Source organism: Echiichthys vipera, assembly GCF_963691815.1.
Source record: "Echiichthys vipera genome assembly, chromosome: 7".
NCBI classification, from domain to species: domain Eukaryota; kingdom Metazoa; phylum Chordata; class Actinopteri; order Perciformes; family Trachinidae; genus Echiichthys; species Echiichthys vipera.
The window spans coordinates 22,525,620-22,548,181 of record NC_139832.1 but is presented as its reverse complement, the minus strand read 5'-3'; the positions used below and the strand labels follow the sequence as shown (position 1 = coordinate 22,548,181).

Genomic DNA, 22,562 nt, shown 5'->3' with positions numbered 1-22,562 from the left:
TGTTCTGAATATCAAGTATGGTTTCTTTACCAGTGGCTTAGAGATGCCTCTACGTGTGCAGATCAAGCAGGAACCTCCTGTGCTGAAAACTGAAGCCAATATGGGAGTGCCATAAACTGCATTTCCTCCAATGGTGGCCATTGAGGCTGGCTCCAAAAGTGAGTCAGTCCCCATAGACCTTTACAACTGTACAGCATAACTAATCATGTTTACAGGCTGGTTTAAAGATGATAATATAGTGTGAAAAAGTGTAGCTACAGTCATTTCCTTGTTCAACAGGGGTTGAATTTTTGTATAACATCTGCTTAAAATCTGATTAAGGCTTAAAGTTATACATAATTAAGGTCATAGCACTTTGAGTGACAGGTGGGTGCTGTCAAAGGAGACTCCATCCACACTCCACCTCAGGTTGGGCACTGTCAAGGTGGTGATGGACAGAGCTGCTTGGAGCCACCATCATTCGGGCTCTTCAGAAACTTATGGATGATGTCAAGGAGAGTTCATCCATACAGTCTATGATGGTCACACATTTGCAAAGGAACTGACACGTGCACACATGCACATCTCAGCTTATGTGTAAAGCCTTAGGGGGTTGTCTCAGTGATTTAATGACCTGAAAACTGGATGCTCAACCAACTATACCAACGCATATTCACATATGTTACCCCCCCATATAACTTCCTTCACTGCGTGACAGCAGTCCCAGCAGGTCGCCACTGTAATGCCGCCACAGATATTTAGAAACACAGAACTTCAGAAGAAAGCTGACTCCCACCCAACGACTACAAAACCCTGCAGTGGGGTTCCCTTGTTGAATCAAAGCAAAAGCTGGCTGAATGAAGGTAGCCTCTCTGTGCGTAGAGTAGCTGCTAATTTGCTGTATAGTCACAAGTGCGAGCTGTCAAACCAAGTGTGAGTGACCTCGTGACAAAAAGACACCTCTACATGTCTGCATTTAAAAGAGAAAGACGTTTATTGAAGGTGTCGTGCTCCTTTAGTATCACAAAGGCATTCTAACAGATGGCCGGACTCCAAGTGGTCCTTTTCATGCATCTCCCAGCTCTGTACGGTCAACTAAGTGCCCTGCACACTGACAGCTACACTGCAATTACAGCTCATGCATTAACCATGAGGTATTTTTGTTGCGCAAACATGTCAGTCCAAAGCAGTGGAATTCCTGATTTTAGTTCTTAGTTGTTTTTTCCTTTCTTTTCTCCTGCAGAAAGACTGATACTAATGAGAAACAGAAAGAGAAAGACAGGGATTTGTGGGGTCGGGGGAATCAAATGGGAGAAAAGCTGTGAGTCAGAAAGATGTCTGATGTTTAAAAGGGGAATGGCAGAGAGGAAGAGGCATAGGGAGGTTAGAGAGATTGATCAGACGGGACTAGTCCCTGTGTAAATATGCCTTATGTAAAGCTTTTAATAGATTTTCTGTGGGTTTTAAAAGCAAACCTTTTTTCGTCCCCGCTCCCTCCTCACCCCTTCTCTTGTCAAATAGCAATAAGAGGGTAGCTTTAAAAGTCTCTATTTATTCACACAGATATATCGCTGGGTAGCCCTGGAGAGACCACAGGCTGTGAAGTCGGCTTTCTACTGTCGGCTTTCGAGGTCTGTGTGTGCTCTGGCCATAACAGGATGTGGAATTGTGCAGAGGGAAGTTCTTTTTTTCTTCATCCTTAAACTCGCCCTGTTTTCCCTTTGCTTCCCCTACTGCTAAATGTTCCCTTGCTCCTGCTAGGTTATTTGGCTTTTTTCCCCTGTGAGGGCTGCCTCTCTCTAACTCTCAACACCTTCAGTATCAGTGTCCCTAATCTTGTCTCTTCTTCCCTCTGACCTCTCTATTTCTGCCTCTCCACCCCTCCATCTCTGTCGGTGTGCTGCCAACGCTGTCGATTCCTTTACTCTCCATCTTTAGTTTCCCTGAGCTCAGCTGTCGGCAGTTTCTGTGCTGTCTCTCTCTATCTTGTTTTTTTTTTTGTCTCCCTTTTTATTCCTTGTTTCCAAGCGAGTGTGGGCTGGCATTTATAGTTTGATGGTGACTTGCATTTTTTGGGTTAACTTGGATGAGCGTTGGCGTGTGTGCGTGCCGCTGTAGAGACAAGCTCGATAGTGCTGTCGCAGATAGTGTCTTCTCCAAAAATGGCGTTTTTACAACCATGTCAGCTCACATTTCCATTCACTAATTGGCTGAAGAAAAGACAGATGACTCCTGCTGCCTTTCTTTCTTCACTTCAATTTGTTATAATGTTTGTTAATCCAAAACCAGGGACAGACTTGAGTGATGTCCTGCCACCATGGACTTGATGTCTAATCCACAGACTGGAAGGTTAATAAAGCCCTGTTGTTTTTCCTGTACCTGCACCCATTCTAACAAATTCACCATCAGAAAAATAGACTACTGACACAAATGAAAGGAGCTCTTTGGAGCATTTCGTCTATCATAATCATTGTATCTCCTCTGAAGGTATGTGTGATGGGAGTTTCACTTTTCTTGGGTGAAGTAGTGATGTGTTGAGCTGAGGCAGCAGTCATAGGCGCAAAGTGGCTATTTGTTAGGCTGGGAGCTCCAGGCAAAGACAGGCAGGAGAAGGCCCTATGCTAGTAAATTTCTCTTATTTTTCCAATATATACTGTACTGTGTCGCTTTATGTTAGTGCTAAATTATCAGCAATATACAGCCATTACAGGTACTAGGTTACTATTTCTATGTGATAGCCAATAGTTTTTTATGGTCATTTCAGCTGATCGATACAATCAATTAAGTGTTTTTCCGCAGTAAAATCACGTGTCATATATAGTGGATTAATTACTAAACACTCCACTGCTTCAGAGAGCCTGCAGTCACTCATTAATTCATCCATTCAAACCTTTATTTAAGCTTGAAAATCATTGCGGTTTTCCCTCATTTATGGTGTGGAGATACAGAGCAAAATACAACCAAGCAGAAGAGCACAGAACATAATTGCAGAGAATTATGTACAATAAAAAATATTTTGGTTTTTCATTTGTTTGTCTCTTGGTTCTGGCATTGAACAGATTTTCAAGCAGTTATTGAGAATACAATATATATATATATATAAATCATAAAATGTTCTCAATTAATTAATTGTTTCATAGAAGTTGCCAAGACTAAGTTATTATAAGAATCCTGCAGCTCACCTGTCAAAGTGTCCCTGAGAAAGACACCAAATATCTGCAGTGTATTGTAGCCCTGCCATCATCTGTGTGTGTTTGAATGAGTGAATAAGAGGCAATAAAAAGCTAAAAAAAAAACTACAGTAAGTATATGCAGTCTACAATGTTTTAATGCACCATAACATGTTCATGTATTAAAGACTGTATAAACGCATCTTTAATGTAAATAAAGTAGGCATCAGGAGCTGAAAAGACATTGTCATTGTTTACCTAAAGAAGACTGCAGATTCCGTTTGATCTCATTTGTCCATTTAGTTTGTTTTTGTCAGAAGTGTCAGCTTCATCCACCTCTTGCCCAATACACTCCAGAGGTAGTCCCAACAACTGCCTTAAAATATAGTTTGAGCTACAGCTCAAGCACCCAATAAATAAGAGGGGAGGAGAGGGAGAAGGAAGGAAATAATTAATGCCATCCGTCAAATACTGTATGAGGAGTGAGGGAAGAAAAGAGAAAAGAAAGAGACTAGGGGAAATGAAGTAAGAAAAAAACAACTGACTGATAAAGACGTATATAATAAAAGAGAGTACAGATTCCAGCTCAGTTTAAGAAGATGCTCTAAATGACCACACCTCTGCGAGCTTATCTTAGCATGTCTCTGCTGCTCTCTAACATCGCCTCTCTTTCACCCATCTGGTCTCACTATCGACCAAAGCACGCAGACTCTCTCTCTCTCTTTCTCTTCTCTCACCCTTTATTCTCTGGGAGGCTGTCTTCTTTTCTCAAAAATCTGGTGCAGCCTTCTGCGTTCCTTGCTCGCAGCAGGGCACTGACAAATGGACGCTCGGCGCACCCACTGACGAGCAGTAGCACCAACTGACACTGAAAATCCCCTTTAGATAAAGAAAAGTGAGACATGATGTTCCTGGCAAAGGCACGCTGGGGTTAATACAATAACACTCAGCTCGCTCCCCCAGGGCATATGGCAGAAAAGGCATTAAAGCTCACTGTTGATACATCATAACACATACAGTACTGCAGTTTTAGTGACCAGCTGCCCTGAAATGTAAGTGAACGATCAAACGATACACATTACATGCAAGTTATTCCCTCTGTGGCTATGACAGGAATATTACTTGAGCCTTTAAAAAAACCTCTCCATCCAAATGTATAGACAGCATTTAGTTTCTCACTGCCTAGCTCATCTTACTTAATCCATTAGTAATTTAGGAGCAAGGAGAGAAGAGAAAGTGGGTTAAGTAGGTAGGTACAGTGAGGAAAAAGGGGGTTTCAAAAGGTATAAAGGTTTGATTTGAAAGAGGAGATTATATTCAGCGAGATAATGAGAACTCATTTACCACAGTAGGAGAACAGCAAAAAGACAAGGTTCATATGATCTAGATTCCAGCCTCATCAACTACTCTAATGAGGGTTTGTATAATCTGCCATCTGTCCAATAATTACATGTAGGATATAACATTCCAGGGATATAGCATGAGAGGGAGGTGGGGGTTGGCTGCAGTGGATATACATCGAACTGGGGAATGTAACGCTGGTAACAAAAAAATCCCATTTATGCCTCCTGTTTTTTCTATCTGACTGTTAGATAGATGAAAAAGAAAACGGACTGAAGGAGCAGCGAGAAGAGACAAATATCACGCTTATTCTCCTGCATCCTCCCCCAGTTTAGTCAATCTCACATGTACCCAATTCCTTCTCTCAATCTTGTCCCCGCACGTGTTTCTGGGTGAGGAGCCAGCTGTGACGACTGCTCCCACCTGAGTCATGTATCTGTGTTGTGCCACAGTATCTTCCTCACTTCATTCCTGAGTGGTAAATAATAGGCTGTCCAAATCTGCAACGCCACATCTCCTGCTTTGATTTTTACACTGCGTTAACCAGAAAACCAGACATGTGAGTCGGTCAACCAGGAGAGTGTCATCCTCCATCTATCCTTTCTATGCACAAGGTTTTATTTGGTTTAACACTTATGAGTATGTGTCTACCTTGACCGCACTTGTACTATATCTAGGATGATGTACTCTCTGTGGCTTTAATGTGGAACAGTAGACATGCAAAGAAATTATAAAAGTCCCCCTGATATCAAAGTCACTGTATCACAAACCTTTTTACCATCCCTTTCTTTCTGTTCCTGCCTCGATCACATTGTTCATCATATTCATGGGTCCATGTCAGCTTTTCTGGAAATGTTTTGTTTATCCCTAACTTGCTACTGCTTGACTCTTAAAAAGTCGGCCAGCTCTATCTCTCTGATCTCTATCCAGCATCAGTGTCCTTGACATGCCAGTGTCCTTGATAGACAGAGAATGTCCTCACCACAGCTGCATGACTACGCTAATCCACAGTCACTTCTGGATAAGTTCACGGGGTGGGAATCCTCATTGAAAGGCCTGTCTTTTTTTGTATAAAGCAGGTTGAGGGGCTGTATGAGTACTGTGAAATTATTGAAACGCTCAACGCCTATATTAAGAAACTGTGCCTTTAAATGAGGATGTCGGTGATGTTGCAACTATACTTGGGTATAAATGTAGCTACAATGCTGTTACAGTCACTTCCCGTCTGCAACGATGGTGCAAAAATGCGGAGAGCGCAGACGTGGAAGACAGTGGAATAATGTGTTTTTTGAACATTAAAGTAAGTTAAACATGCTCTAGTTGAAACCCAAAAAGTATGAACCTGGAGATTAGCATAATATGAAATGTTTAAGTCACCAGTATTGGATGCTAGGACCAACACAGAATAGACTCACATCAGTCATTCAAAACACAAATACATTTCCTCTCTGTTTCTACTCCTCTCTCTAAGAGTGCACAAATTAAAAGAAATAAAGCGATCAATACTTTCATATCACTTTGCACAAGAGAGTTTTTGCGGACATGGCTTGTACGAATGCTTCTGGATGCCCATGTGTCCACTGTCAGTCTGTGACAGCTGGCATATGGCACCACTCTACCTCCACCAGCCTGAGTCTACGCCTCCGACAGTGCCAGCCCAGTGGCCCCTCAGACCTCTGCCATCTTGGCCAAACACCAGGAAAACAAGTTGGTGCTGGTAATTAGGACAGATAGCTAGTGTGGAAAGAAAAGGAAGTGCTGCTGCTGTGCTTCATGATTTCTGACAGACTTGGCTGAGACTTGATGTAGCTGAAGTCTGAGATAAGAGAGGATAAGAGTTTAAAGAGAAGATAGATTGATTTGCAGAATACTCACAGAACCTAAATGACATGTTGCTTTATGGGAAAATAATTCAAAGAAATGACATGTTGACTTCTACTGTATAATATTACATTACATTATATTCATCTATCTATCTATCTATCTACCTATCTATCTACCTACCTACCTCTCTATCTATCTATCTATCTATCTATCTATCTATCTATCTATCTATCTATCTATCTATCTATCTATCTATATATATATATATATATATATATATATATATATATCTATATATATATATATATATATATATATATATATACCAGCATAAAGGATAAAAGCCATGTGAGTGAATAACAGAGCCAAGTTACTTGGTGAACAGAGAAGAGGATGGGACCCAGAACAGATCCCTGTGGGACCCCAGTAGTCAGGTTGCAGGGTTCAGACACAGATCCTCTCTTAGTAACCCTGTAAGTGCAGCCCTTGATGTAGGGTGTGAACAGGGAGAGTGCCAAGCCTGAGACTCTCTTGAAGCTCTTTGAGGAGGATCTGGCCTCACTGTGTCAAAGGCTTCTGAAATGTCAAGCAGGATGATAACAGAGTAGAGGGAGACTGGTGCGGCAGTGTGACGTTACTCTGTGACAGTGAGTCTCTGTTTAGTGACCTGCCTTGAATAGAGGCTGGTTGGGGGTCGAGAAAGTTGTTCTGGAGGATATATGCAGAAAGTTAAGTGAAGACAGCACATTCAAGTGTTTTGGAAAGAATAGGTAGAAGAGAGACCGGTCTGTAATTGTATCCGATATGATAGGTTGAGTGTGGGTTTGTTTAAAAAAGGGCTAACTCTGGCTGCTTTAAGAGTGTTTGGAGAACAACCAGTTGTAAAAAAAGTATTGATTAGAAGGGTGAGGAAAAGAAGGATCAGGAGCAATAGACTGAAGAAGGTGAGAGAGAATAGGGTAAAAAGGGCAGGTTGTTGGGCGGTTGGATAGCGCCTCACAGGGAAAGAGTTGTAAAAAGGAAGATAGGGAAGGAGATGACCTTTGATGCTAGTCACGGCTAAGTTAAAATGTTGTTGGTTTGGATGTTGCAAGATTTATTTCCCTCTGAGGTTGCTCTACTTTTTCAATCCAAACTATAAATAAGAAATCATGTTTGGTCAATGAAATCATGCACATGTCTTTCAAATGCAAACACATCCTGTGGTTTTCAGTTGCCACATACAAAATGATTTTTAAAAAAAAGCTCAGAAAAAAAGGCATTTCAAAATACAGAGTCTTGCTGTGCTCAGGCCATAAAAGCCATTTACATTTGTGCAATTAGTCAAAACAGTCCAGATACTGCTTGCTTGGCTGCAGTCATTTTATAGCTGTTTTGTATCTATGCAACTTCTCATTTTCTAAGTAGTACCGTTTTAAATTATGTAAAATGCACTGTCCACAATTAAATGCAGGGCCCTCTATATGCAGGTGCTTCAAGGCCAGATGATTTAAAAAACAGATATTTATGTCCAGCAATTTCATCCCAATTGCTTGTGCTAAAAAAAAATAAAAGTCAGAAAATATAAGTGTGTGTTAATTAATGTATTTTGGTGTTGTATTTTAACTTGATGGATGATTTTAATTTTAAATGTATTGTGTTGCTGAGGCGGGACATGAAGGCAAAGGCAGGCTAAAAGCCGTTTCACACCAAGCTTGGATTTTTTGCCTGAAAAACATGACTGCGGGGCACATGCAGATATTGCAAGAGAACACTGAGGAAAAGTATACAAGGAGGGAGTCTTGGACTTGCATGGCCTCAGTAGACCTACGCTTGATTTTCTGTAATTCTGCACTGCATTTTCCCATTACACTCAAAGGGGAAACGTTTAAACCTGGGACTGTCTCACTGGAGAGTCTGCTGAAGTAAAACAACTGGTACAGGATTGTAACATTATCAGGCACATACTGCATTCAGCACCACTGTAAAGCTGCCAAGTGCAGAAGATTACATGCATAATGCGGAAGCAGCAAGAAACTGAATGCAAGGCAGTGAATGATAGAGACTCCTGTAAAACGAAAAGTACTGTAGTCAGAAGTCAAAATAACTTGTGCAACAGTAATTTCCTATTATCCATGTGTGCATGAACTGTTAGATTCTCTACAGTTTGCTTAGGACTACACAGATATTTAAATTTTACCCCAGGTAGAGAATGATTAATGCAGATTAGGGGGGCGCGCACGCACGCACGCATGCACGCACGCACGCACGCACGCACACACGCACACACACACACACACACACACACACACACACACACACACACACACACCTTTAATTAAACTCTGCTGAACAGGTTACAAATCTAGAGCTGCTTTCCTTATCACAAATCCGCTGCTTAATTGCCCTGTCTGCTGCTCTCTTTGTTACAGCGGATGTGCAAGCTATCAGTAAGGGAGCTGAAAAATTAGGATGAATCAAATCAACTTGTAATCTTCAGGTCATGGGTCCCTTAATATAATCCGCTAATGGTTTTGGATGAAATATCACCATCCTCACACAAAAATGTGTAATCATAACTGCAAGGTAAATTTTGTTCTTCCGATAATGGCACCAGAGAACGACCAGATCTCTATTTGACCTCATATATCAACTGCTTTTATAGGGACGCGTGTGAGGAAAGAGTGAGTTTCACAAAAGGCAAAACACTCAATTCCCAAGGCAGGGAAGAATTTATGACCTAAATGAAACCATTTTCACAAAGGTAGATGAAAGTTTGATTCATGTGCGCGAGACCTTGCAAGGTTTACCTGACGAGTCACGAAAATAGCAGAAGCAACTGAAGGAGCTAAAAACATAAGCATTATCTGTCTGAGAGATGGGAATAAGGGGTTGAGGAGAGGATGATTAAGGGATAAGTGCAGGCCTCAGGAAAAAAAAAATTAAAAATTATGAAACAAAATAATATGCGTTACCTCTGGTTTCCATGACAATTTCTTGTGCCGCTGGCTGAGGAACTTCCGGATGCGGGTATGGTCTATGCCACCAGCCCCTCCTGCGATTGGCTCATCATCCTTGAAAAAATAAAGCAGAAACAAAGACACTTATTCCTCTAACTACAAAATCAGTCACCACAAACAAGAGACACTGATGAGAAAAATGAATGGAGGCTTTAAATCACTGTGGCTAAAAACTCAATTTGTCCATCCATCCATGTATGAAGGCATCGCGCCATCCATCAGTGAGGAAACATGACTCTTCATTATAAGGCGCATTATAAATATATGAGATAAAGTAGTAGCATCATTTGCAAAAACCACAGCCCTTTCTAATTCATGGAAGCATTAAGCATCATACTGTACAACACACACACACACACACACACACACACACACACACACACACACACACACACACACACACACACACACACACACACACACACACACACACACACACACACACACACACACACACACACACACACACACACACACACACTCACACTCACACACACACACACACTCACACTCACACTCACACTCACACACAGATATTTCCCCAGAAGGCTACTATTAATACCCTGTGGAATCTCCTCTTTACCATTCACTCCTAATCCAGCATTTGACTCGCTAAAGCCCTAATCTCTTACATACTCTAACCATCCACCCTGCCGGCCAAGATCTCCTCTCCAGGGCGCTTGAACTCTCCCCCTGATCTGGGATTTAGCCCAGTGCTCCAGCCAGAGCAGTCCAGGGTTCTTTCTCTGCGTCCTGCTAAGAGGCATGTTAATGTCAAAGCTGTGGAGAGGTGTGATGGGCAGGACAGAACAGGAGAGGACAGCAAGTTAAGAGGAGATGAAAGACTCCCAAAGAAGGATCCGAGTTGCAGTCGCTGTTAAATGAGCGGCAAAGCATCCTCCATTTAGCAGGGATGTCAAAGAGGAGGCATACCTCCACCTAGACAAGCTGGAGATGTTTTTCAGCACTCCTGAAATTAGGGACTTTTGTCGAGAAGGCCACAGCATTTGCAAAGGAATCCGGGAAGGAAAAATACTTTTTTTTTTATAAGTGGAAGAGGCAAAGAGACAGAACTGTCGGATACCAAGCCTTTGATTACTTTTTTGACTTCTAAAGGAGAGAGATGAAGGAGGGCAGGGAAGGTAATGACGAAGAAATGTGACAACAGGCTCCCCTCCTGTCTGACACCAGAGAGGGATAATGTTTGTGTGTACCAAGAGACTCACAAACCTCTCCAGCACTCGTTTTGTGTGTCTGACACACACACACACACACACTGATGTGCTCAGTTGAAGGACACAACATTCATACTGCATCAGCTGGAGTGGTGCATGAAATTAAGACAGCAGAAGAATAAAAGTACAAGGCTGGACTCTGTGGTTAGTAAAATACAAAGCGTAGATTTCTTTCAAAATTTCAACACCTGCAGCAAATCCATATATTTTTTTGACACAGTCAGTATTTTGGCTTACATACTGCTAAATGTTTTGGCTTTTGGATATCTTCTACAGAAAATTTTGATTATTCATCATGCAATTAGAAATAAAGCCATGATGGAAACTGTATCTAATCATTGGATCTTAATTCCAAAATGTAGTATGATGCAGTAGTAGTGCAGTAAGGCTACACACGTTATGTATTAAACGTTTTCATATTATTTAACATTTTGACCGATGTCAGGAATTATGAATGCTAGTAAAACTTGTACACATTTTAATTTTTTATATTTAACACCTTTCTAAGAATAAGAATAAGCTTTGAATCTTATCTTTATGCATTTTTAGTTCTAGTTTTCTGTTTGCATTCAAATCATTACAGTTCCCTATTAAAACGTTGCACCATTGAGTGCTCCTTTATATCTGAGGAGTTGATTTTCTTGTCAAAAACACTACAAAGCTCGATGTTGCTATCACAAAATTTGGACTGTGGCTCGTCTGTGTGACATTGTTGGCTCACTGTGAACAAACCAAGCGCCAGGAGCAGGCAGTCACCTTGCCAGTCAATCAGCTTCCACTATTAGAACAGGTGCCGTGACGGTTTGAATGATGATGAAGGATTATCCATGTAGGTAAAGGACTTTGTGATCTGCGGTTACTGATTATAATTAAAAGAGATAAAGTTTTAGGAATAATAAGCTGTCAACCCTAAAAGACCAAACTCTATGTCACTGCTCGGGTTTGGATCGAATTCACACGGACACCACTTTCCAAAAGCGCTGCCTCAGCTCGATTCAACTCAAAGTGTGCTTATCGATGCAATACTAAAAGGTACAGTTAAACTCATTGACCCTTGGTTGCACTACATCCATCAGCTGTGCTCTTTTTCCTCTATAGTGCATAACGACTTTACACTTCGGCAATATGTTGTCATCACTTACGACGCAATACAAATACTTGTAACATTCCACGTGACTCATTACTTCAGAGTTACAGTCTGTAATTTATAAGCAGATCTTCATTTTCCTGGCAACGGTCCCAGAACTGTGTTATCATGTTTCACTGGTAATTAAAGTTGATGCTAAGGGGGCTGTCAGATGGCCTTATGTATTAAACATTGCATCAAGGTGAAATAGGGAATATCAACCACACTGTTGAGACTGCCTATTTATCAAGTGTTTACATTGCGATTTACCTTGTTGACTTTCAGTCAAATAAAAAGACAAATGGTCTTTAAGAATGTGTGCATGTGTCTGCAATGGGAGCAATGCATCAGACTTCATTTAATTACAGCTAAACTAAGACTTGGAACATGCCTGACAGAGCTGTAAACCTCCGAAGGATTGATCCATAGATTAGCTGTCCAATCAGCAGGCTTCTGATATCCATCCATCTCACCAGTCGAAAAAAGACTTGGTCGTTTTGTTCCAGACTCCCCACTTTCAAACAGCACAATTCAAATGGATAACCTTGCTGGTCTTAGCCCAGGGAAATTGGAGCCGGTGTCTTAGAATACCAATAAGCTTAATTAATCTCCCTTATTAAACACAAACAAGCAGCAGTCTGCAGGGAGGGAGGTGAGGCCACAGTGCATGAGAGAAGGAAGAAAAGGGGGAGACGGAGCCAGAGAGATCTGGGGCTCCTTTCACAAATCCCTTTACCCACCCACCACGATAAACCATGTGAATGAGCTTGGCAGACGGCTCCCAACAGTCCACAAATCATAGTTTCCGTTCCAGAACTCTACAACATAAAAGTTAATAACCAGTGTGGAATAATTACATTATTCACAATTTTTAATTCATATTAACCATCATAGAGATGTACTGTATGGTAATTTGTCCCACCGTAATAATAATAATAATAATAATAATAATAATAATAATAATAATAATAATAATAATAATAATAATTCAGAAACTCGCCATTTTTCATCCTAATAGTCTCTCTGAATCAACAATCTTCCTGGTCACAGGATGTTCATTTTTCATATTAATGTCTGTACCTGGAAATAAAGATTTGCTGCAGCAATGACTAATGGCAATGATTCATCACCAAAAGAGAAGTGCTGTGATGGAAGCTGCTCTCGTCTATGATGGGGATTTTTCTAAATCTGATACACAATGTTACAGAAAACATGTTGGATAACAATTTGACAGTATATCATCATGGACCGGACATTTCCAATCTACGCTACAACATGGCTGTGATACATATGATTTGTTCGAGAGGAAAAAAAGAAGAAAAAAGTGAAATGAAGGGAAGAAACAGAGAACAAAGACATAAAAAGTGGCAGCCTGGGGAATAAGCAACAGAAAACAAGACAGATGAACAGAGACAAATAGAGAAGAGAAAAAAGGTGACCAATGGAGCAATAGAGTAAAAAAAAAGCCCTGAGAAAAGTGGTTTGATAGGTAGTGCACAGTGCATTGTCCAGAACAGTGTCTGCTAGGGTTTTTGGGCTATACCGCAAAGCTTTGTGAGGTATTGCATAATCACTGGCACCGTGGCTCCATATGTGATGTGACTTTAACAGATAAAGATGGTTTTCAGTTCACAATTGTCAGGATACACCAGCTAACATAGATGTACGGCATATAAAAGGAAAAAGTATAACAGCAGCTTGCTTGGTAACATCCTGTTCGATCATGTCCTTCTTTGAAAAGTTGGTTGATTGAAATAAATAATGCTTATTGAGTGCTAGGTCAAGTCTAGTCTAGGTTTCTTTAAATTAAAGCTAAAAAGTTGTCATGATCACATCGGGGCTTTCCATTGCCACTCACAGCCACACATCAGCCACACCACATGATAAAAAATAGTCACGCAACATAGCACACATTCCTAACCTTACCCAAGGTTAAGAACACCTCATCTGAAATGCTAAAGAAATGTAAGAATCTAATTCAAGGAAGGAAATGTAGGCGAGTTCATAATCAATGGTTGGAATTTACAGTATGCTTAAGAATAAAAAAGCATTATTAAAAGAGACCTCTAAGCATTGAGGCATCTTACTAAAATGGAAGTATGGAAGTATGTCTGTATTGGATGTCTGTTTATCTTTCGATTTTCTCGTCAACTTCACAGTTGGCTGAGGACCAAAGGAAGTGCAGTGTTGAGTGTGAGCTCCTGAGCTCTACAGTATATATTTATTAGTAGTGTGTTATTAACACACTCAAGGTTTCTGTAACTCACACTTTTTTTCCAGAGTGAGGTGGAGGACATTTATCGATGGTCTACGCTGCCCAGGGGAGCAAAGGGCCTAAGTCAAGTAAGTCAAGTTATGTACACGTTACACGTAGTGTATTAAGACCCCTATAAACTCTTACACAGCCCAATGGCATTCTGGGTACATTCAAGAGCACATGAAGAAAGAGAGACCGGGATTGATACGTTGGAATCGGACAAACCTGTATGAAACAATCTATGAGCAAGTGCCTGTGTTCCTACATGGCATATTTGGTAAACATCAGTCTGCATGTCGACGTGTCCTTGGGCAAGAAACTGAACCCCAAATTTCTCCCGAATGTGCACCTGAATGATTAGATTAGATCCTGATGAGCAGATGAGCAGCCTCTGCCATCAGTGTATGAATGTGTGTATGAAAGGGGGAATGGCAAGTAGAGTAAAAAGCACCTTGAGTGGTTGGTAGACTAGAAAGGCACTATAGACATACAAGTCCATTTGCCATGTATCAATTTAAAGCTTTAATCCGTAAAATCTGAGATACCTTGTTTCTAGCTGCCTCTTTAGTGGTAAGATGTATTTGCAGGCGAGCCTGTTCTTTCAGAGCCCCTCATCTTGTCACATTTACGGTCACTATTCAACTTTTTCTCTCTCTCTCTCTCTCTTTTGTAAACTTTATTGAAACACATTCACTTCTCTACTTCTAGTCCATCTCCCATATGGTACTTTCTTAAATCCATACACACGTTTCTATCACACTTCTGCCCTTACTACAAGCCTGACTCAGAAGATGGATGTTCCCAATTTCAAAAATACAATTAAACGCAGCATAAATGGCAGTGACAAGCTCCACCAGCAGACCAAGCGCTGTCAGCAGCGACACTAACATGGCGGTGCATAAACAGTTAGGGAAGGAATGATAACTTAGTGTTTCAAAGTTATTTTCAGAAGTTAAAGGGAGAGTAAGAAAGACGTGAAGCATTAGTAAATAATTGGCTTTTGATCTACATGTATTTTGAGTAGTTAAGTTGTTCTTGACAACAAAAGATCAGTACAGTGCTTGTACCGTGGTACTGGCTAAGATATTTTAAGTGTCGCCAGAAACATGGCAGTATTAAGTTGAAATTACATCTATTGTTTCAGAAAGCAGTGAAAGCTGGCTGACGAAAGCTGGCCTATTTGATATACTTCTGGTATTGGCACATCAGCAAACACTGCTGGAAACTAAAATTAAATCTCTGCCTGCAGATTGCCATATGTTGATGTGGCTGCTCTGGGTGTTGGCTAATGAAAAGGGATGTCCTGGGAACCATCTCAGTGATCCTGGATCAGCACAAGTGACCGCTGAGAGGTTGAATAAATCTGCACCCTGATATCACAATCAGCTGCTCTAGTCTATTTCAGTAAGAATTGTGCTTTGGGTGCCCCAATACCTTGACATCCAAATTCCTATTCCTTTAAGCAAAGTGGCTGGCACTGCTGAATAGAAATCAGCTCAAATTCAGTTAAACTATTGCAGAGCAAATCACAGCCAACAAAAAGAAGGAACGCAACTATTTTTGTCTTCCTGCTTGCATTATTCATGTACAAAATTGCATACCGGTCAATGGAACAACAGTAGAAAGGCTGAGTGAGGAAGAGAGGGAGAAAAATGGAACATAAATAAGGAACGGCTGCAGTCGATAATAGCAGTGATAGAGTCAGTGGCTCCAATTCATTGGTTGAAAGATTAATGGCGCAGAGATGAGTATGGCAAGGAGACAATAAGAAACAAAGGAGAAGAAGGAGGGAACCGAGGGAGGGAGGGAGATGGAGGGATGGTGAGAAGTAAAAATGCAGACAGTTGAGGGAGAAATGAGAGAAAATGAGAATTTATTATCCTGCGTGGGTTCTTATGGAGTGCTGATTTGAATTTGACGATGATGGGTATGATATTGCGTGCAACCATGCGTTCCTACCACATGTAGCAGATATAGAGGTGTACAACAGAGTGTGTAATTTATTGATTTAGGTCTGTGACAAGGTGATAGAACCTCTGTCATGCTTGTGTCCATATCAATACAGCAGTTTCTATTCTATCTATTATGGAAAACTAAATGATTTGATGAGCACCTTACTGTAAGATATGTTGTATCTGGAGTAAAAAAATAATTCGTGATCCAATGCTTCACATGCAAAGTGGGCAGTCAGGTAAATAAAGGAAACCAAAACTGTAGCTCAGTGGCTAATGCATTTTTGGTTCCTGCAATGAATCAGAATAACACGAAAATATTTAGCTGAACGATTGAGGGATGATTTTTTTTCATTAGATTGAATGGTGGAGATAGACCTCAGTCAAAGTGTAAGACACTTTTTTTGATGGCTTGTAATCTTCTCACAGAAATTCAAAAAAAAAAAATGCAATGTCTCAGCAGTGATTCAGTACAACCTTGGTAAAAAAATAAATACTTGAACAAGATATGGGTCGGATTAGTGGAAGTGGAGAAAATGTTGTAAGGGGACAGAGAGCAGACGTAGAGAGGAAAGAGAGCAAGACAACATTTGAGCTGGGATTCAGCCTGATGCCACTCTGTCTTTTTTGGAAGAGCCCTGTTTTTTTGGTTGTTTTTTTACTGTCTGAGCAACAAATTGCCTTACTCTGTACCTTCTCTATCACAGAAAGGCTTGGAGGAAAAGGAGGAAAAAAGAGTCTGTCATCCATATTAGGTCTAGGTTTTCTGTCCAGTCTGATTATCACTGATGGGGTGTGACAGGGGGCAGCTGGCAAACAGAACAGGTAAACAGTCTACTGCCAATCATCCCTGACCTGCTTGGTGCAGAATCTGACCTAATCAACACTGAGCCTGCCGCAGAAAAACCGAGGCGGTCTCAGACAGAGATGGACAAGGATATACAAACCGACAAACAGGCTGGTCATGCTCTCATACAGACAGTGATAGCGCCTACTGTATACTAGTACTTGAAATTTTTTCCCAGCTGCTTTTCTCAGCCCAAAGCAGAGAAAATGGATAGATGGATGGATAAATGTGATTTTTCCGTTACTGCCGACATCAGTACTGGCCACAGTGTGCTCTGAGTACAGCCGCACATTCAAAAGCAGGCTGCTTTTTTTGCAGAGAAGAGAAGGTGTAAAAGACCTCACAACATGAACATCCCTTTTTTATGAGAAAATGCCTGGTGGTTTCCCACAACAATGACTACGATGGAGACAAGCAACAAATCCCTTCACAAAGATTAATCACATTAATCATGCATCAAAAATAACTACAACATATAACTTTAGAAGCGCAAGAATGCAGTCTCTCATCCAATTACCATTTTTTACATGATGTCATCGGACCTTGTAGCGTTCTTCATTCTTTCTAAACATTGAAACACAGTAGTTTTCAGTTTGCTGCAGACATAGTACCCTGTACGGCATGCAGCATCTTTCAGTGCGTTTACATGCACAACAGTAACCCGAAAATGGCCTTACGCCGGATAAGGGAATGATCGGATTTTTGAAGTTCCCCTCGTATACATGAGCAGAAAGCCAATGCCAATACAAAGCCAATGCCACGGAGTGGGGAGCACGTGAAGAAAAGAAACCCGATAATAATACGAGAACGCTGTTTACATGCGTGAATAAGTGGGGAATTGAAGGAGTTCTCTAGGTCTGTTAACCGCGGTATGAGAATTTCGATTTTACCCGGGGTATGGTGTTTACATGGTGTTTAAGAAACCGGGGTATGCCCTTAACCCGGATATAATCAGGTTTTTAAACTGCATGTAAACGCACTGAGTGTTGATTCTGAAGCGATGTAGTTCAACAGGGAGTGTGAAACACAACACTGGAGGTGTAAATTAAAACATTATTTTTCTGACTTTGAATCTCATGAATTTGCAACTTATTTTTCTCGTAGATTTTCTACTTTTTAATATCGTAATTCTGTGACTTTTGTTTCTTCTGGATATGCTCCTTTGAATCTCATGAATCTGCTACTTTACTTTATTGTAGATTTGCCACTCTAATCTCGTAAATTTCTCTATTACCCCCCTCCACCGGGTCTGTAATCTTTTTTTTTCATAGTTGGCCATAATACGCTGTCTAATGCCTGATTATTCATACTACCATTTTATCAGATTCTTAACATACTAATTAAGTTCATAACCAGCTGGATCAGTGCTGTAGTGTGTGCACACTATAGCTGATGTTGGTGTGTGTGCGTGTGTGTGTGTGTGTGTGTGTACTTGTACAGCTGTCTTTGTGAGAATCAATCATTCTGGCCGGTCCTTTCTTTTTCAAAGGCCTGTTGTGTGGGGGTTAAGACTTGGGTTTAAGGTTCAGGTCTGAATAAGTTTTAAGTAAGGGTAAGGGGACAGGGTTAGGCATTTAGCTGTGATGGTTAAGTTAAGGGGCTAAGATAGATGTTAGTTTCTGTTGCTTTCTCTGTGTATAGCTATAGTATGTCTGTGTGTGTGTTGAGAACTTTCGCATTAGACAAATTTATTGCACATTGCACCCAAAACCTCAGCACATCTGGTAGTTGGACATCAAAGCAAACAGTAAATGTGTGATACTAAACCACTCCCTCCTCCCAGTCTACACCAGACAAACAGTTCCCTTGACCCAAAACCAGGGATGTAATATTAGGTAACCACACACACACACACGCACACGCACACGCACACGCACACGCACACGCACACTACTTTCATACACATATCTTTATAGATCTAACAGAACATTTAGAATTAAATGCACAAGTAATAACCAATTCACATCCACACTTACAAGCTAATGTGTGTGGGTGTCTGAATTAGTGTCTACCTTTTCTTGTATACATGTGTTCACTACATGTACATGCAGACAGTTAGATTCCATTACTTCACTTCAACATAACAAAAAGTGGCTTGCTCAGAATCAATAAGCTAACAGCAAGGTCCCTCGATGGTATCCATGTCATCTTCTGTGATCGTAAATAAAAAAACACTGACAGAGGACTCCCCCCACTGCTATTATGGAGATCGTGCAGTGATTAGCTGTGCTTACAATCAATACTAACATCTTCCTTTCTAATCCCTGCTGAATAAATACACCAACAAAAAGGAGGTCTACCGGTGTACTTCCTGCTCTGAATATGTTAAGAACAGGGATCAGTCATTATCTACAGGCTGTAAAGGCTAAAGGCCAGTTCAGAGTGTTACAAGAATAAATTTGTGTTTTATTTTCATGTCAAAAACAAAACAACAGCATATACTGTATTAAATATGTCCTGTCTATGACCTGTCATAACCAGAAAAGCAGAGCAGTAACTACTGATACTAATTTACACATCTAAGTAAACTAAGTGAGTCAGCATGTCGGTACCGGTGCATCTAAAATGGAGCCATTAGTTACACCTGTGTTTGACAATTCAAAATGTCAGCAGTGGGAAAGGTCTGCAGGCTAGCTGAATGTCAACTGTTCCAGTGGTGTGGTTCTGCTATCAGTCTGCAGCACAGGGGGGAAGCCCGACTGGCACTGTGCAGCGGTTTCAGCTGTTGTCAATCGACAACTACAGCTCATGGCTATTTATCTCTCCTGTGAGCAACAAGCCAATGATATGAATTCTGGGGAAACAAAAGAAAACATCCACTGAGTAACAGTCATAGTCAGCCTTCACTGTGTGGTTTCACATGCTCTGTCCTGTACCTGCATGCAGGCCCGCGGTGTGTCTTGCTAGTGCCCGGGACAAGGTGTTCTTGTCTTTATGTAAAGCGGCTCAGTTGATGAAAATACTGAGGTTTCTAAATTGTATTATATTGACAAGTTGGTGTGGATGTGTGCAATTAGATGACAAGGTTGTGTGTTTATTGTGGGGGACTGATTGTCGTTCTTTGATTGGACAAAAGTGACATCATTTCAGAATCAATCAGAATCAGAAATACTTTAATAGTCCCTGGGGGAAATTATTTTTGTTACAAAACTCCAGATATACAACCAACAAATATTATACCGACTAAACATATATTAGAAAATACTCAAATTTGAATTTACATAAATGAAGATTTACAGTAGGGAAATATATTCAAAATCAAAGATTGTCTGTGGTTGAGTCTGAATTACAGAGAGGAGATGACAGAAAGATTTCCTTCGCTCTTCGGTGCATCTGGGTGCGAGGAGTCTTCTGCTTAAGGTGCTCCTCTGCTGGGCCAGTGTGTTGTAGAGAGGGTGGGAGACATTGTCCAGGATAGATTGCAGAGTGTCCAGCTCCTCCCCCACTAGTGGAGCACTAATTTGCAACATCATTTAGGATTATAGTTCCCAATCTCCAGGGGAGAGAATGACTTTCTGCTCCTGATGTTAAGTACAAAAGATTGTGCACGAGTCTCAAATATTGAGTCCGGGTCAAGTCACATTTGTGTGCGACTTAAGTGCGACTCGAGTCCAAGTCTCAAACTCGAGTCTCCAACTCTGGTGCTGAGTTACGACAACTGCATCGGCCTGAAACTAGCAACAACAGCTGCACTCTGTGCTGCTTTTAGCTGGGAGAAAGATGGGAGCCTATTAAACGTGTAATGAGTGTGGTGGTGCATTTCACATGCAGCATCTGTGTTATGTAGCTTACTTACTGACCACACCTGACAATTCTGGTCACCAGAACTCCGGAGTTCTCTGTCCTGCTTTAGTACTTTCTTCCCTCCATCGTTTTGCAATTTTCCAGCTCTTTCCTCTCTCCCTTATTTTTACTGAGAAATACTGTTTAATTCAGTGTGATTGAAATTCAAGTCTGGAGAGAGCCAAATGAAAGTTTAATACAAAACCTGCTCTCTTCCCTGACAAGATGTCTGAAGGTCCACTTATTGTGTAGGCACTTTGAAGTGCTCTTTTAAATGGTTGCCAATTTTTCAATTGAAAGTCTCCTTAAAGACCAAAACCTACCCAGGATTAATGGTAGCAGAGTAAGTAGCGATCAATCATCCATTTTGGCTAAAGACTGTTTAAAAACTATTCCGAGGCAAACGGAAAACAAACAGAGACTATGGACTATAGAAGCAAGATGATTCAACTCAGTCATTTCCTGTATCTGTGTATGTGTGATTCCTCACTGCCCACCTCACTCGGTTCCTGAGTGTATTGATTCCAATGGTAGAAGTGAACTTGAACACAGATTATGACCTTTTCCTTAGCCTCATAAACACTAAAGGAAAAAAATTAGACCCATTTTTCATAAGCCCCGTCTCTTCCGAACATTCTGACACTAAATTTGATCTGGCAACACAGATAAGCTAACGTCAACTAAGATTCATGAGCGCCTCAGATAATTACGTTTTGTAATGCTAAATGTGGCTAGTTGCTGTGTAAATATCTAATGTTATTAAAAGAAAATATATTTTTTTATCCATCCGCATGACATTCACTTAGGAGTCAGGAAGTGAATACCATTTAATTCCATTGGTGCTGCCTGAAATAAAGTATCTTTTTTATGGATAATCTTTGGTTGCAATTTAGAAAGCCAGAAAAAACACAAAAGCTGTAGTGAAAATAAGCATAAAGGTTAAAAAATAAAGGCTTCCATTTATTTGATGTTGTTTTTCTTTTAATTTGAGAGGCTGGCCAGTGGGAGACGAACTTGTGGCCACACAAGAATTCATTTTTATCTCACTTAAACAAACTCAGGGATGTGTCAGCAAAACCGGTGGCACCAGGGGATGACTTTTATTGTTTTTTTCTTTTCATTTTTACCTTTTCCACCTTCCCCCACGCATTCCTTTTAAATTGTGCCATCACCCCTGGGCCCAGAGAACATTTGAGACTCTTTCATCTCACAGACAGTTACACCTCTGCAGCTCAGCATTCATGCATGAATTTTGCGCACGCACATAGAAGTGGGTTTCAGATGATATATGCATATTTGACCTTCATGGCATTACCTTTTTAAAATACCTGCTTGCTCTCTTCTTCTTACCTCTTGGAGCCTTTATAGTCCTGCCAGTGCAACTCAAACAGACAGGACAGACATGAGCAGCTTTAAGGAGGCCTCTGGTTAATAAACCACATCAAAATCAATGTTTCTCCAGTCTCTCTTTTCCACAGCACACCTGTTTGGAGATCTCACAGCCACCTGTTTGGTTTCCACTGTCTCCATCAAAAACATGTCTATGCCTCACTTCCATTTTCTCCTCACTTCCCTTCACTCGGCTTTGTGGCTCTGCTTTGCCTTGTCATCTGCAAACATCCCTCACCCGCTTTGTCACCAAGACAGCAAGACAGACAAAGAGTAATTAAAATTGCCCCCTGCTGCTTTGTTGCATGTCCCTGTCAGCCTACGATAGCCTTGGAACCACTTCACAGAAATGTGCCGTTTCCGTTTAGCCCAACAGCTCTTTCACGACACCAAGTCTCTCTGCAAACAGCTGAAGTGAGGTTATATTCATGCAATAGTATTCCTAAACTGTAAGTAAGCATCTATTTTTTTCACAGCAGTCAAATTCCATGACATTTGAGTCTGACACACAAAATTCCAGGTTAATAGTTCAATTCAGTTCTATTTTACTTATAGTGTCAAATCATAAAAAATGTTATCTCAGGACACTTATGATGAATTTATGATTGACAGACACACAACAATTCCCCATGAGCAAAAAGTGACAGTAACCCCAACAGT

The 22,562-nt window shown here is 40.8% G+C and overlaps 1 protein-coding gene across 1 annotated transcript in view; it reads right to left on the bottom strand.

Moving 5' to 3' along the window:
* The window catches only part of b4galnt4a (beta-1,4-N-acetyl-galactosaminyl transferase 4a), a 160,081-nt gene that overhangs the window by 63,015 nt on the left and 74,504 nt on the right, over nt 1-22,562 (bottom strand). The window contains exon 3 of the mRNA XM_083917326.1: nt 9,269-9,367. Coding sequence (XP_083773452.1) covers nt 9,269-9,367 — 99 coding nt within the window. The remainder of the gene's footprint in view (nt 1-9,268; nt 9,368-22,562) is intronic.